This window comes from Ranitomeya imitator, chromosome 6, assembly GCF_032444005.1.
Source record: "Ranitomeya imitator isolate aRanImi1 chromosome 6, aRanImi1.pri, whole genome shotgun sequence".
NCBI lineage: Eukaryota > Metazoa > Chordata > Amphibia > Anura > Dendrobatidae > Ranitomeya > Ranitomeya imitator.
The window spans coordinates 448,673,251-448,690,155 of NC_091287.1; the positions used below are offsets into that span (position 1 = coordinate 448,673,251).

General features: G+C 43.8%; 1 protein-coding gene across 1 annotated transcript in view; it reads left to right on the forward strand.

Moving 5' to 3' along the window:
• MCMDC2 (minichromosome maintenance domain containing 2) overlaps positions 1-16,905 on the forward strand; it is a 94,693-nt gene that overhangs the window by 21,991 nt on the left and 55,797 nt on the right. Inside the window, exons 4-10 of the mRNA XM_069728965.1 lie at positions 7,840-8,035; positions 12,220-12,342; positions 12,411-12,518; positions 13,234-13,362; positions 13,833-14,070; positions 14,569-14,774; positions 15,050-15,210. Of these exons, the coding sequence (XP_069585066.1) occupies positions 7,840-8,035; positions 12,220-12,342; positions 12,411-12,518; positions 13,234-13,362; positions 13,833-14,070; positions 14,569-14,774; positions 15,050-15,210 (1,161 nt within the window). The remainder of the gene's footprint in view (positions 1-7,839; positions 8,036-12,219; positions 12,343-12,410; positions 12,519-13,233; positions 13,363-13,832; positions 14,071-14,568; positions 14,775-15,049; positions 15,211-16,905) is intronic.

A 16,905-nucleotide genomic window follows, 5' to 3' on the forward strand; every position in this document is an offset into this window, starting at 1 on the left:
CAGGTCTGGGGAACGGGCATGCCAGTCCATAGCTTCAATGCCTTCATCTTGCAGGAACCCAGGGCCAACTGCACCAGCATATGGTCTCACAAGGGGTCTGACGATCTCATCTCGGTACCTAATGGCAGTCAGGCTACCTCTGGCGAGCACATGAAGGGCTATGCAGCCCTCCAAAGAAATGCCACCCTACACCATTACTGTTGTGAATTCTGTGGCAGAGCTGCCTCTTGTGGTCACAAGTGGTACTTCGGCTGATTCTCTCTGTGAGCTTCCGTTGGTGGAGGAAAGTGGTACTGGGGCTTCTGAGTTTCCTTCCTCAGGTGATATGGTGAAGTCGTTAGGTGCTGCTCTATTTAACTCCACCTAGTGCTTTGATCCTGGCCTCCAGTCAATGTTCTAGTATTGGACCTGTCTCCTCCTGGATCGTTCCTGTGGCCTGCTGCTCTGCATAGCTAAGTTATTCTTTGCTATTTGTTTGCTGTTTTTTTCTGTCCAGCTTGTCTATTTGCTTTTTTCCTGCTTGCTAGAAGCTCTGGGACGCAGAGGGTGTACCTCCGTGCCGTTAGTTCGGTACGGAGGGTCTTTTTGCCCCCTTTGCGTGGTTTTTTGTAGGGTTTTATGTTGACCGCAAAGTTACCTTTCCTATCCTCGCTCTGTTCAGAAAGTTGGGCCTCGCTTTGCTAAATCTATTTCATCTCTACGTTTGTCTTTTCATCTTAACTCACAGTCATTATATGTGGGGGGCTGCCTTTTCCTTTGGAGATATTTCTCTGAGGCAAGGTAGGCTTATTTTCTATCTTCAGGCTAGCTAGTTTCTCAGGCCGTGCCGAGTTGCATAGGGAGCGTTAGGCGCAATCCACGGCTGCCTTTAGTGTGGTTGGAGAGGATTAGGGATTGCGGTCAACAGAGTTCCCACGTCTCAGAGCTCGTTCTTGTTTTTTGGGTTATTGCCAGGTCACTGTATGTGCGCTGACCTCTATGTCCATTGTGGTACTGAATTACCTTTCATAACAGTACTGGAGGCCGAAAGTACTAATGATTCTCAATAGAGGGAAAAAAGAAGTTCTGAGACCATTTTTTTTTCTTTGCACTGTGTTTTGCCTTTTTTTTCCCCTAGACATTTGGGTAGTTCAGGACACAGGTGTGGACATGGATATTCAGGGTCTGTGCTCTTCATTGGATAATCTCGTTATAAATGTACAAAAGATTCAAGATTTGGTGGTTCAGAAGCCTATGTTAGAACCAAGAATTCCTATTCCTGATTTGTTTTATGGTGATAGAGCCAAGTTTGTGAATTTCAAAAATAATTGCAAACTGTTTCTGGCCTTGAAACCTCGCTCCTCTGGTGATCCAGTTCAACAAGTGAGAATTGTTATTTCTTTTTTGCGTGGCGATCCTCAGGACTGGGCATTTTCCCTTGCGCCAGGGGATCCTGCATTAAGTAATATTGATGCGTTTTTCCTGGCGCTCGGATTGCTGTACGATGAGCCTAATTCAGTGGATCAGGCAGAGAAGAATTTGCTGGCTCTGTGTCAGGGTCAGGATGAGATAGAGGTATATTGTCAGAAATTTAGAAAGTGGTCTGTACTCACTCAGTGGAATGAAGGTGCGCTCGCGGCTATTTTCAGAAGAGGTCTCTCTGAAGCCCTTAAGGATGTCATGGTGGGATTTCCTATGCCTGCTGGTCTGAATGAGTCTGTCTTTGGCCATTCAGATCGGTCGACGCTTGCGCGAGCGTAAATCTGTGCACCATTTGGCGGTATTACCTGAGCTTAAACCTGAGCCTATGCAGTGCGATAGGACTTTGACCAGAGTTGAACGGCAAGAACACAGACGTCTGAATGGGCTGTGTTTCTACTGTGGTGATTCCACTCATGCTATCTCTGTTTGTCCTAAGCGCACTAAGCAGTTCGCTAGGTCTGCCACCATTGGTACGGTACAGTCAAAATTTCTTCTGTCTGTTACTTTGATCTGCTCTTTGTCATCGTATTCTGTCATGGCATTTGTGGACTCAGACGCTGCTCTGAATTTGATGGACTTGGAGTATGCTAGGCGTTGTGGGTTTTTCTTGGAGCCCTTGCAGTGTCCTATTCCATTGAGAGGAATTGATGCTACGCCTTTGGCCAAGAATAAGCCTCAGTACTGGACCCAGCTGACCATGTGCATGGCTCCTGCACATCAGGAGGTTATTCGCTTTCTGGTGTTGCATAATCTGCATGATGTGGTCGTGTTGGGGTTGCCATGGCTACAAGTCCATAATCCAGTATTAGATTGGAAATCCATGTCGGTGTCCAGCTGGGGTTGTCAGGGGGTACATGGTGATGTCCCATTTCTGACTATTTCGTCATCCACCCCTTCTGAGGTTCCTGAGTTCTTGTCTGATTACCGGGATTGATTTGATGAGCTCAAGTCCGATACCCTACCTCCGCATAGGGATTGTGATTGTGCTATCGATTTGATTCCTGGTAGTAAATTCCCAAAAGGTCGACTGTTTAATTTATCTGTGCCTGAGCACGCCGCTATGCGGAGTTATGTGAAGGAGTCTTTGGAGAAGGGGCATATTCGCCCGTCATCGTCGCCATTAGGAGCAGGGTTCTTTTTTGTAGCCAAGAAGGATGGTTCACTGAGACCTTGTATAGATTACCGCCTTCTAAATAAGATCACGGTTAAATTTCAGTACCCTTTGCCATTATTATCTGATTTGTTTGCTCGCATTAAGGGGGCTAGATGGTTCACCAAGATAGATCTTCGTGGTGCGTATAATCTTGTGCGTATTAAGCGAGGCGATGAGTGGAAAACTGCATTTAATACGCCCGAAGGCCATTTTGAGTATCTAGTGGTGCCATTCTGACTTGCCAATGCTCCATCAGTGTTTCAGTCCTTTATGCATGACATCTTCCGACAGTACCTGGATAAATTCCTGATTGTGTACTTAGATGACATTTTGATCTTCTCGGATGATTGGGAGTCTCATGTGAAGCAGGTCAGAACGGTGTTTCAGGTCCTGCGTGCTAATTCTTTGTTTGTGAAGGGATCAAAGTGTCTCTTTGGTGTCCAGAAGGTTTCATTTTTGGGGTTCATCTTTTCCCCTTCTACTGTTGATATGGACCCTGTTAAGGTCCAAGCCATCCATAATTGGACTCAGCCGACATCTCTGAAAAGTCTGCAAAAGTTCCTGGGCTTTGCTAATTTTTATCGTCGCTTCATCTGCAATTTTTCTAGTATTGCTAAACCATTGACCGATTTGACCAAGAAAGGTGCTGATGTGGTCAATTGGTCTTCTGCTGCTGTGGAAGCTTTTCAAGAGTTGAAGCGTCGTTTTTCTTCTGCCCCTGTGTTGTCAACCAGATGTTTCGCTTCCGTTCCAGGTCGAGGTTGATGTTTCTGAGATTGGAGCAGGGGCTGTTTTGTCGCAGAGAGGTTCTGATTGCTCGGTGATGAAGCCATGCGCCTTCTTTTCCAGGAAGTTTTCGCCTGCTGAGCGAAATTATGATGTGGGCAATCGAGAGTTGCTGGCCATGAAGTGGGCATTCGAGGAGTGGCGTCATTGGCTTGAAGGAGCTAAGCATCGCGTGGTGGTCTTGACTGATCATAAGAACTTGACTTATCTCGAGTCCGCCAAGCGGTTGAATCCTAGACAAGCTCGTTGGTCGTTGTTTTTTGCCCGTTTTGACTTTGTGATTTCATATCTTCCGGGCTCTAAAAATGTGAAGGCGGATGCTCTGTCTAGGAGTTTTGTGCCCGACTCTCCGGGTGTATCTGAGCCGGCGGGTATCCTCAAAGAGGGAGTAATTGTGTCTGCCATCTCCCCTGATTTGCGGCTGGTGCTGCAAAAATTTCAGGCTAATAAACCTGATCGTTGCCCAGCGGAGAAACGGTTTGTCCCTGATAGGTGGACGAATAGAGTTATCTCTGAGGTTCATTGTTCGGTGTTGGCTGGTCATCCTGGAATCTTTGGTACCAGAGAGTTAGTGGCTAGATCCTTTTGGTGGCCATCTCTGTCGCGGGATGTGCGTACTTTTGTGCAGTCCTGTGGGATTTGTGCTCGGGCTAAGCCCTGCTGTTCTCGTGCCAGTGGGTTGCTTTTGCCCTTGCCGGTCCCGAAGAGACCTTGGACACATATCTCTATGGATTTTATTTCAGATCTTCCCGTCTCTCAAAAGATGTCAGTCATTTGGGTGGTCTGTGATCGCTTCTCTAAGATGGTCCATTTGGTACCCTTGTCTAAATTGCCTTCCTCCTCTGATTTGGTGCCATTGTTTTTCCAGCATGTGGTTCGTTTACATGGCATTCCAGAGAATATCGTTTCTGACAGAGGTTCCCAGTTTGTTTCGAGGTTTTGGCGAGCCTTTTGTGGTAGGATGGGCATTGACTTGTCTTTTTCCTCGGCTTTCCATCCTCAGACTAATGGCCAGACCGAACGAACCAATCAGACCTTGGAAACATATCTGAGATGCTTTGTTTCTGCTGATCAGGATGACTGGGTGTCCTTTTTGCCTTTGGCTGAGTTCGCCCTTAATAATCGGGCCAGCTCGGCTACCTTGGTTTCACCGTTTTTCTGCAACTCTGGGTTCCATCCTCGTTTCTCTTCAGGGCAGGTTGAGTCTTCGGACTGTCCTGGTGTGGATACTGTGGTGGACAGGTTGCAGCAGATTTGGACTCATGTAGTGGACAATTTGACCTTGTCCCAGGAGAGGGCTCAACGTTTCGCTAATCGCAGACGCTGTGTGGGTCCCCGACTTCGGGTTGGGGACTTGGTTTGGTTATCTTCTCGTCATATTCCTATGAAGGTTTCCTCTCCTAAGTTTAAACCTCGTTTTATTGGTCCGTATAGGATTTCTGAGGTTCTTAATCCTGTGTCTTTTCGTCTGACCCTTCCAGATTCTTTTTCCGTACATAACGTATTCCATAGGTCATTGTTGCGGAGATACATGGCACCCGTGGTTCCATCTGTTGATCCTCCTGCCCCGGTTTTGGTGGAGGGGGAGTTGGAGTATATTGTGGAGAAGATTTTGGATTCTCGTGTTTCTAGACGGAAACTCCAGTATCTGGTTAAGTGGAAGGGTTCTGCTCAGGAAGATAATTCCTGGGTCTTTGCCTCTGATGTCCATGCTCCCGATCTTGTTCGTGCCTTTCATATGGCTCATCCTGGTCGTCCTGGGAGCTCTGGTGAGGGTTCGGTGACCCCTCCTCAAGGGGGGAGTACTGTTGTGAATTCTGTGGCAGAGCTCCCTCTTGTGGTCACAAGTGGTACTTCGGCTGATTCTCTCTGTGAGCTTCCGTTGGTGGAGGAAAGTGGTACTGCGGCTTCTGAGTTTCCTTCCTCAGGTAATATGGTGAAGTCGTTAGGTGCTGCTCTATTTAACTCCACCTAGTGCTTTGATCCTGGCCTCCAGTCAATATTCTAGTATTGGACCCGTCTCCTCCTGGATCGTTCCTGTGGCCTGCTGCTCTGCATAGCTAAGTTATTCTTTGCTATTTGTTTGCTGTTTTTTTCTGTCCAGCTTGTCTATTTGTTTTTTTCCTGCTTGCTGGAAGCTCTGGGACGCAGAGGGTGTACCTCCGTGCCGTTAGTTCGGTACGGAGGGTCTTTGCGTGGTTTTTTGTAGGGTTTTATGTTGACCGCAAAGTTACCTTTCCTATCCTCGCTCTGTTCAGAAAGTTGGGCCTCGCTTTGCTAAATCTATTTCATCTCTACGTTTGTCTTTTCATCTTAACTCACAGTCATTATATGTGGGGGGCTGCCTTTTCCTTTGGGGATATTTCTCTGAGGCAAGGTAGGCTTATTTTCTATCTTCATGCTAGCTAGTTTCTCAGGCCGTGCCGAGTTGCATAGGGAGCGTTAGGCGCAATCCACGGCTGCCTTTAGTGTGGTTGGAGAGGATTAGGGATTGCGGTCAACAGAGTTCCCACGTCTCAGAGCTCGTTCTTGTTTTTTGGGTTATTGCCAGGTCACTGTATGTGCGCTGACCTCTATGTCCATTGTGGTACTGAATTACCTTTCATAACACATTACAGACCCACTGCCAAACTGGTCATGCTGAAGGATGTTGCAGGCAGCAGATTGCTCTCCACGGCATCTCCAGACTCTGTCACGTCTGTCACATGTGCTCAGTGTGAACCTGCTTTCATCTGTGAAGAGCTCAGTGGCGAATTTGCCAATCCTGGTGTTCTGTGGCAAGTGCCAATCATCCTGCACTGTGTTGGGCTGTGAGCACAACCCCATCTGTGGACGTCGGGCACTCAGCCCATACTCATGGAGTCGGTTTCTAACCGTTTGTGCAGGCAGACACATGCACATTTGTGGCCTGCTGGAGGTCATTTTGAAGGGCTCCTCTTGTTCCTCCTTGCACAAAGGCTGAGGTAGCAGTCCTGCTGCTGGGTTGTAGCCCTCCTACGGCCCCTCCACGTCTCCTGGTGTACTGGCCTGTCTCCTAGTAGCACCTCCAGCCTCTGGACACTACGCTGACAGACACAGCAAACTTTCTTGCCACAGCTTGCATTGATGTGCCATCCTGGATGAGCTTCACTACCTGAGCCACTTGTGTGGGTTGTATTGTCCGTCTCATGCTACCATGAGTGTGAAAGCACAACCAACATCCAAAAGTGACCAAAATATCTGCCAGAAAGCATTGGTACTGAGATGTGGTCTGTGGTCCCCACCTTCAGAATCACTCCTTTGTTGAGTGTGTCTTGATAATTGCCAATAATTTCCATCTGTTGTCTATTCCATTTGCACAACAGCATGTGAAATTGATTGTCAAACAGTGTTGCTTCCTAAGTGAACAGTTTGATTTCACAGAAGTTTGATCTACTTGGCGTTATATTCTGTTGTTTAAGTGTTCCCTTTATTTTTTTGAGCAGTGTATATCTATCTTGTAAAAAATAGGCACCATGTGCCTTCTATAGCCTCTGTATTGCATGATCTTTTGCAGGCTGTGGAAATAACTGGGAATTTGTCACTGACGCATTATAACAAGAATGTACAACTTTTATGTTCCTTCTGACCTCTGGTAGAAGGATGACAACAGTTATAAATTCTTTGCCAGAATAGACTAAAGTCATGCTACATACATCAATAGACACTGAGGCTATAAAAGGAAAACTGCATTTTTTTTTAACAAAACCCAATTCCAAAAATGATTTTAGTCAAAAATACTTGCATTTATAGGGGTAATGAGGACTTTTTTCTTTTAACTCTGGGCCTAAGCACTAACTTGCATGTACTAGCTAACTACTTGCCTGTTGTGCCGGCGTCGACCTCTGCCAGCACAGAGTGGTCACTGACGTGGCGTTGACAGCACAGTGGCTTCTCTCCTGCTTTGCTCTACTGGTGGGGCGTCACTGCTGATGTTTTGCTGATTGACAGTCATCTTCTAGGTGTCTAACTACTGGAAGCCAGCTGTCAATCAGCATGACGTCAGCAGTCACGCCCCATTGACAGAGAAGGCTGCAAGAACAAGAGCTACTCTGTTGATGGAGCAACTGAATCACCGCCAGGAGTAGTCCGTGAATTCTCTCAGCTGGAGTCAGGTAAAGCGGGCAGGTAGTTGCCTCTGTCAGCAACTACTGTACTTGCCTGTTTGTTTTTAGGCCAACAGTAAAAAAAAATATCCCTAGACAAGCCCTTTAAGTAAAAGAAATTGCCCCCAAAGGTATTTATATTTTCTAATTATGCAGAGAGCAAGAAAACTGAAAAGACAGCCAGCACGGATAACTCAAGTTCCAGGGGAAATGCCTTTACATTACTAGCAAGTGCAAACAGAAATTATAGGAGAAGTTGTCATTTTATGATCATCCATGTATAGTGCTGTAATTCTTCATTATTTTATTCTTTAGATAAATGTCATTTTGAAGGTGACACATCTCCCAGACCTCCCTGGTTATCACTTACGCCTATGCGAGTTCCCCTTGGACTATAGATCCCAAAGACTTTATATGACGGAAGGAACAGTCATAGCTATGTCTACAGTTAATAAATATACTCAGGGAGCTCGGTTTTTGTGCTCGGATACCCAGTGCCCCTTGTCTAGAGGTAAAAAAAAAATCTTGCTTATAATTTCTATTTCTGGCTTTTGTTTTCTGTTTTATGCTACTTCGTATTCCATTATTACAATCTTGTATCAGGGCATCTGATACCATCACGTTCATTATTCTGCTCCAGGTGTTTGATGTTGTCAGTAGACTAACAGCCAAACCTAAGATGAAACCAAAATGAGCAAATACTCTGTAGTAAGTAAATAAGCAAATAGTATGTGTAAATAACATTTGGTATGTACTGTAGTTGATGCTATTTTGATTTAAAAAAAAAAAAAAAAAGCAAAAAGCCATTCTACCATGACAGGATGGTCCTATACTCTTAAAGCTCACCATGTGTCAGCAGACCTCAATACGGAAGGGGCAGAGCAGCACCCAGACCCGACTGTTCAGACACCTGCCCATGGAAAGCTATGTACATGAAAAAAGGGAGGCCACGCCTCTGTTGGTACAGAGTACAAGTAACTACAGCCATGGCCGATTTTAGAGAAAGTGGGGCCCTGGGCAAAAGATAATGTGGGGCCCAAAATGCTCACATATTCCACATCACACAAACATTTCAGCTGTATTTACAGGTGCAGAGTTCAGGCCATTAAACGAGCGTGATCGATGGCATTGCAGTTGTTCGACGCTTGTTCCCGAGTTTCTTTACACCGACAGAGGAAGAAGGATGGGGACAGATAGTCCTCGATACAATATAATGCACTCCTCATGGTCCTTCAGTATAATACAGACCCCATCATAGAGTATACTGCAACCCCCTCATAGAGCATACTGCAGCCCCCCTCAGAGCATACTGCAGCACTCCTCAGAGTATATTGCAGCACTCCTCAGAGTATATTGCAGCCCCCTCAGAGTATACTGCAGCTACACACACAAACAGTATAATGCAGCCCCCCTACACACACAGTATAGTGCAGCTCCCCCACACACAGTTTACTGAAGGCCCCTCCACACACAGTATAATGCAGCCCCCGCCACACACAGTATAATGCAGCCCCCTTCCACACACAGTATAATGCAGCCCCCGCCACACACAGTATAATGCAGCCCCCTTCCACACACAGTATAATGCAGCCCCCTCAGAGTATACTGCAGCTACCCCCACACACACACACAGTATAATGCAGCTCCCCCACACACCGTTTACAGCAGCCTTCCTCTACACACAATAATGCAGCCCCCCTCCACACACAGTATAATGCAGCCCCCTTCTACACACACAGTATAATGCAGCCCCCTCCACATACCGCATAATGCATCTCCCCTCCACACAGTATAGTGCAGCTCCCCCACACACAGTATAGTGCAGCTCCTCCCCAACACACAGTATAGTGCAGCTCCCTCATCACACTGTATAGTGCAGCTCCTCCCAACACACAGTATAGTGCAGCTCCCCACACACACACAGTATATTGCAGCTCCCCAAACACAGTATAGTGCAGCTCCCCCAACACACAGTATGGTGCAGCTCCCCAACACACAGTATGGTGCAGCTCCCCAACACACAGTATAGTGCAGCTCCCCCCACACACAGTATAGTGCAGCTCCCCCAACACACAGTATAGTGCGCCACACAGTATAATGCAGCCCCCGCATTCTCACACACACAGTAATGTATGTGTGTATGTACATATGTTTTTGGCAGCGTTCGAGGAAAAGCATGTCACCGGACCCCAAAACCTGTATCTTAAACATATACGGCTATACTTACGCTTTGCCGACGATATTTTTCTAATATGAGATGGAGGAGAGCAGACTGTCAATGAATTTGTATCATTTTTAAACGAGAATAACGATGAAAACATGAAATTTACGTGTTCGGTAAAAATCAATTGGAATTTTTAGACGTGAAGGTTGAAATCAAAGAGGAATTAATTAAAACAAGTGTTCACAGAAAAACAACCGCTACGAATAATATTTTACATTTTCAGAGCGCCCACCCTAGTCACACCAAACAAAGTGTCCCGTACAGCCAGATGGTGAGGCTGAGAAAAATCAATAATGATGAGGTCAGTTATTAAAAAACAAATTAAAGAATTAAAAACACGACTCACTAATAGAGGGTACCCTGATCATATCTTGCAGCAGGCAGAACGTCGCGCAGGGAATTTATCCCAGACAAAACTCTTGGAAAAAGGCAAACAAGGTAAAAATAAAATAATAAAAAATACCGCAGAAAATAGGGCGGATAATCCGAGTAACAACCGGCGTTTTACCTTTACATTTAAACACAGCCCAATGGATAGGTTCTGTAGAAGGACGTAGATCTGGGGACTTATTATGATGGAATATAGGCTGAAGTGAACTGGATGGAGAAATGTCTTTTCGGCCTTACTAACTATGTTACTATGTTACTATGTTACATGTGGCCATACGAAGAAATTGGCATGTACTTCAAAGAGATGCGGATCTTAGCAATCTAATCGCATCAGCCCCTTTATTTGCCTATAAACGGTCGAGAAATATAGGTGTCTTGGTAGTTAAAAATCGCCTCTCCCAGATTGAGAATAATTGGATTAAAGAAACATCGCCACACGGTAACTTTAAATGCGGTAGTTGCAGCTTCTGCCACTTGCATAAAACTGACAATCCCCTAAAACTGGGATCTACAGAGCACTTAGTAAGGGATTTTATAACATGCAAAAGTAAATTTATTGTATACGTTATTTTTTGCCAATGCAACCGATTTTATATCGGAAAAACCATAAGACCTCTAATGGTCCGGTTTTGTGAACACTTTAATTCAGTGTCCACTGGGAAGGGGTGGGTGCGTTTTGTGAAGCACATGCAGGAGGAACACTGCGGTGACCCCAATCTCCTACGGTTTGCTGGGCTTGAGATGGTTAATTTCCCTGAGCAGGGGGGTAATCATGGCAAGTTACTTTTGCAGCGTGAAGCTAAGTGGATTCTAAAAACTAATGCGCAAGGTCCCTTAGGACTAAATGATAAGCTAGACATGGCGATCTTTATCTAACTCGTGTGTAGGAAGCAGTCTATAATCAGTTTGTTGTTTTTAACACTGTATAAAGAAAGAGAAGATTAAAAAAAAAAAAGGAAAAAAAAAAAAGGAAAAAATGTTTTGTTTTTTTTTGTTTTTTTTTTGTGTGGTGAGTCTGTTTCTATAAAAGGAAATGACCATCACCGTTGCAACACAAATGGACCCGTAGAAGCACCTGTGCGTGAAACGGCCGTCGTCCTCCCCTGTCACTCCCCCGCTCCCTCGTATACTCCTGCCGATACCGCATCATGTTTGTGAAGGCTTAAGTGCTAAATAAAGGACATTTTTAGCTGAAGACAGATGGTGAGTGCCGCATTTCTTTCTTATACCTGCTCACATATCTCTTCTCTCTCTCTCTCTCTCTATCTATATATATATATATATATATATATATATATATATATATGTATGTATGTATATGTGTGTATATATATATATATATATATATATATATATATATATATATATATATATATATATATATATATATATATATACACGCCACGCACATTGCGCACACACACGTTCGCACAATACTCACCCATCCTCCTTGGTCCCCGCCCTGCTCCATGCTCTGCTGCTCCGGTCTCATCAGCTCCACTAGTGGCACAGCAAGGCGCACGATGAAGTGACGTCATTGCGAGCCTGCTGAGTCACAAGCTGGGGGAGTGAAGGGAGAGGAAGCATCGGACGCGCTCTCCTCCATCACTGCTTTCAACTGTATGAGCGTCTGATGCTGACAAGTTATTAACGGCACGCCACTGGCTCAGCTGGGGACCCCTGGAGGAGTGGGGGCCCTAGGCAGCTGCCTGGTTTGCCTGCCCCTAACATCAGCCCTGACTACAGCAAAACCAAAGAAATGAGCCAGAACATATGTTGGTATAAGTGCAGTGATGGGTAAACGCTCACACTGTGACTATTTAACAGAAACGCTTTTTTGATCAAAATAGTTTTAACCTCCATCCCACCTGTGAAATGTACGATTACTATTTATTATTTACTTACTACAGAGTATATGCTAATTTTGTTGTTATCTTAGGTTTTGTCTATTAAATGGCCTCAGTGTGAACGTACTCCTACACATTGCACATATAATAACTTATGTTCCGGCTCATTTATTTGGTTTTGCAGTAGACTAATAGTGACGCATTTGTTAGGTATGTATGTTTTCTGTACTTTAGATTTCCGGTATATACGTATCCACACACCTGGGGCTACAGAGTCTGCAACAGTGAGACAAGACTTTTTTTGTGACTTATGTGCATCACCTTTAAAAGAAGATGTGAAATACAGAGTTCTAGGTGGTACGTGATACAAGTGCTGTATTTTATGACCTCAACAAAGTAAATGATCATTATATATGTCTTGTTAGATAAGCAGGTTATTGAATTCATGGATTCAAAGATCCTGCGCATTTTCCAAGGACAGTGTGCGTCACATCAGAATTACCGCTTCCAGTCATATGCAGTGTTTCTCAGAGGTACAGCGTCAGCTTTCATCTCATATGTATGTATGTATAAATATATATATATCTCATGATAACATGAAAATGCAATTTTCAAGCTTCTATTCATGACATTTGCAATGCACTCATTGTCCTTACAGGGAAACTGTCGTCATTGCATGTTTTTTTTTCTGATGTGGAATTGGTATAGCAGACAGCTATGTGACATACGGTACTCTTTTTATTGCAAAGTGCACACTCTAAAAGAAATATGTCATCAAAAGAAATCTGTCATAATAAATCTGGTTATTAAACCACTGTCAGCATACTACAGAATAACATTTCTATACGGCTATGCCACCTTACTCAAATTTCTGCTCTTATTAAGAAGGATAGGTTGAAATGATAAAATCTTTGTGCGCCATTTTTACTAGTCATCTGAGCTGCGCATCAGAGAGAACTAGTCAGTCTTATAGCAAATGGCAAGGCCTTTTTCCCCATTTGCCGTCTCTCGCAGTGTGCGAAATCAACACTCTCTTTGCCAGGCAGGATGTCAATCAAGGCAAAGAGTGTGATAACAGCGAGGTGACCAGTCCCCACTGCAGTAGATATAAGGATATGTTCATATACAGTATGTCAGTCCTGCTATACTGCATACCACATGTTAACACACCCTTGAGAGTTACATTTCTTACATTTAGACATGTATTACAGCTTTATTTTAACAGATTCCTTTTATGTTCTTCTGTAGATGAATTAATAGACAGAATGAAAATTGGAGGAAGATATAGAGTAATAGGTATACCAGTATGTGGCCTGAATGGCTCTCGAGTAACAGTCTGTATAGAAGCTAATAATTTTCATCAGTATATTGCAAGCTGTAAGTATTTTCCATGAATTCTATAAAAAGAAGGGAAAACCAGTCAGGGCCACTACAGGAGAAATCAGATATTGCATGGTGCCAATTCAAATGAATTCAATCCATGGTTGTGCGAGTTCTCCAGGGCAGGAGTGGCTCTACACTTTCTAGCGTGGCCATATGAATGGGGGATGTCTTGATGGGGCATCAGTAGTGGGGAATCAGTCAAGCAAAGCATTTTATGAGTATTAAAATACTGTATGCAAAACTCATACAATTTCACTAGGGCTCTGTGGACTGCAATGTATCATCTATCCTTGCAAGAGCTGGATATATACGATAATTCCAATGATGACATGAAATCTCCTTTGAAATGAGGAAAAGCATTTCCCAAAGCTTGTATGAAAATATAAAGCTCATGAGCAAAGCCCTAATTATTTCTGAGATGTCTAAGTGCAAAATGTCCTAATGAATGTTCCCTCCTCTCTCAGATCCCCATACAATATGCAAAGCATTTCAAAAACTACACTTGAAGACTCTGAGCTCACCGTGGATTTTCACCGGTATCCTTGCAAATATTTTCGCTGCACAAGTTGTTCCAGTGGGAATGCACAATACTCTAAAACTTTGCCTGCTCCTCAGTCTTGTGCAGACATGTAATGAAGACAAAGACATTGGAAATCCCCTCGATCTAATGGTTGTAACAAATGATACAATGATTGTAGAGCGGTAAGAAAAGTACAAGGAAAAGTAGTAATGCATTATATTTTGGGAAGTCTTGTCCTAATGATGTAAGATATCAACCTTAAAGGGGTGTTCCCAAGTTTAAAAGTTATCTCCTATTCGGTGGCAGTGGATAACTTTTTCCAATTTTGATGGGGTACGATCGCTGTGGCTCCTACCGATCTTAAAGGGAACCTGTCACCCCCAAAATCGAAGGTGAGCTAAGCCCACCGGCATCAGGGTCTTATCTACAGCATTCTGTAATACTGTAGATACGCCCCCGATGTATCCTGAAAGATGAGAAGAAGAAATTAGATTATACTCACCAAGGGGCGGTCCCGGCCCGGTTCTGGTCCGATAGGCGTCGCGGTCCGGGGCCTCCCATCTTCTTACGATGACGTCCTCTTCTTTTATTCACGCTGCGGCTCTGGCGCAGGTGTACTATAACCACAATTGGGTTTGAAATAGTTTGTTTCATATCTGTGACATGATCTTCTCTTTCAGACTGATGAGGTACAGTATTTGTCTTATTCCACGTGGAGTTCATCATACACATATCAATGATCTATTTGCTACAGTAACTAAAGATGAACTGGGAACAGGAACTGCCATTATCCATGCTGGTAGTACCTTAATGGCCAAAGGTGGAGTGTGCTATATTGGTGATATCCACACCTATAAAAAAGAGAAACTTGATCTATTATTATCAGGTACAGTATAATATTTGTGGAATAATAACTGTACAGAGACACTATCCTCACATTTTCATCCCTATGAAACTAGTGGGTGTTTGGGGATGGTCACCTACATTTCTACTTTTGGGGTTCAGCTCCAACCTTCACCTGACTGAAGACTTTGAAGGTATATTCAAATTCTCCAGAATTAGCTTGTGTATTTTCTCATATACATACTGACCTTTGCATTCTTTTTATTGTTGGTTGTTTTCAAATTTTATATGCACATTTCATTTTTTTCCTTTCCCAAGTTTTGGAGAGCAGGAACATGACTTTATTCATACCTGGGAAGAAATATGGCGATGGTGTTGACCAGCAGGTGTTCATTACTGTTCAGTGCAATTTCTGGTCCTATGCAGATTTATCTTCTAAGAAATGTAATACCAAGGAGCCTGCCTTTATAGGTCAGATGGTGAGTAATCCTATCTACGCTTATAAAGAGGTCACCATGACAAAAGTAGCCAGTTTGTGCTTGTGGTGAAATATGTGTATATATATCTATATGTGGGTAGTGACATATGTCTAGGGTTATATGTGTGACTAGTGATAATGTAACATCTGTCCTGAAGGCAAGTCGCACCTAGATGTTAATAGGTACTTCCTTGGGACTAGTAGAAATTGTGTCTCCATACCTCACCAGGAGGTCTAGCTAGGGCCAAGAAGAAAAGCAACATTTGGCACCTCCTAGGTCTTGGAGGGGAGATGCTAATTGCGGCCTGAGGGAATCTATTCCTGAGAACCTTTTCACAAGAGAAAATAATATATTCATTGGGGGCGCGGCTGTGGCCCAATCAAACAGGCAGCAGTTAAGATATTGACCTGAGGGGCCGGTCTAGAAACCTGACCTCCAGACCAAAGTTATAAATTTAGGCTGCAGAGAATTGTGTTCACATGATGGGGGCAGCCTGAGAAGCTGGTGTGATCCAATCTACATCGTCCTACCCTCAGGGAGCAGAAGCAACTACCAGTTAGATAATTTCTGTAAGTTTCTCCTGTTTATTTTGATACTGTTTGCATAAGTTGTATGTCTTTTTATTATCATATTTTTATACCTTTTTCTTATTGTAAGCATTGAACCTTTTTTTTTATTAAAGTATAAAACTTTAACAAGTTGAACCTTGAATGTTCTAAAAGAATCCATAGCCTAAGGTGTGTGAGCCTTATGAGTGATAGACATATTTTTAGTAGTATTATTATTTCCGGGACTCGTCGCCCGTGTATTCGGTAAGTGGTGGCAGCATGTATGAGCAGGTGTGTGATTTATGCTCCCATTACTGCATAGGATAGAGGTTGAACGCTGGACTGAGAGTGGGGAGATAGATTAACCCTTGCAGGCACAACCCCAAGTCACGTGTGAGAGCAGGCACGTGACGAATAGGTGACACCACGGAGAAGGGATCCGTGACAGTGCTCTTATTTTATTCCTGTTGCCCCCGAGTATTTGGTTTATATTCTTTCTTTTTTTCTAAATCCATCATGGGCCTTTTTATTTAGCATGCACAATATGCTAATTTTTATTGTCATTATCGAGTGGATGTTGCTAACGGGGTAACTTGGCAAAAATTGGAAAATTTGGGCACAATTGACTAGGTAACAGACCCTCTTTCAAGAGTTTGAACAGTGAGGATATGCTCTTTTAGGTCACGTTAAGTATTTGGTTGGTATTTTACATCTGAATTTGCAATCCAAAACTAGGAATGGGTGAAAAATGCAGACATAATGGCGTGTTTATATTATATTATACTTTTCCTTTAATTGTTCCACTCCTGACTTTGGCTTACAAAGAGAAACCCAAAGGTATAAACTGGGACATAAACTGGTTTGCATGCAGCATGTGTCATGATCCATTCCAGGGTTTAATCCTGTCTGCCCTTTTTCTGGGCGCATCATGTCAAGGGTTAACTTTGCTCTGCCTCATTCTGGGCTCAGGTTTGCTATTTAGCTCCTATGCATCCTGCTGGTGGTGTCTGCTATAGTTCTGCCTTCAGCTTGTGAACCTGACTCTGGTAGCTCTTGATTTGTCCTGATGTGATCCCTGACTTGCCCCGTATCACTTGACTCCCTCTGTTTGCCCTTTTCCCAGCGTTTCCCTCTTTGTCGGTTTGAT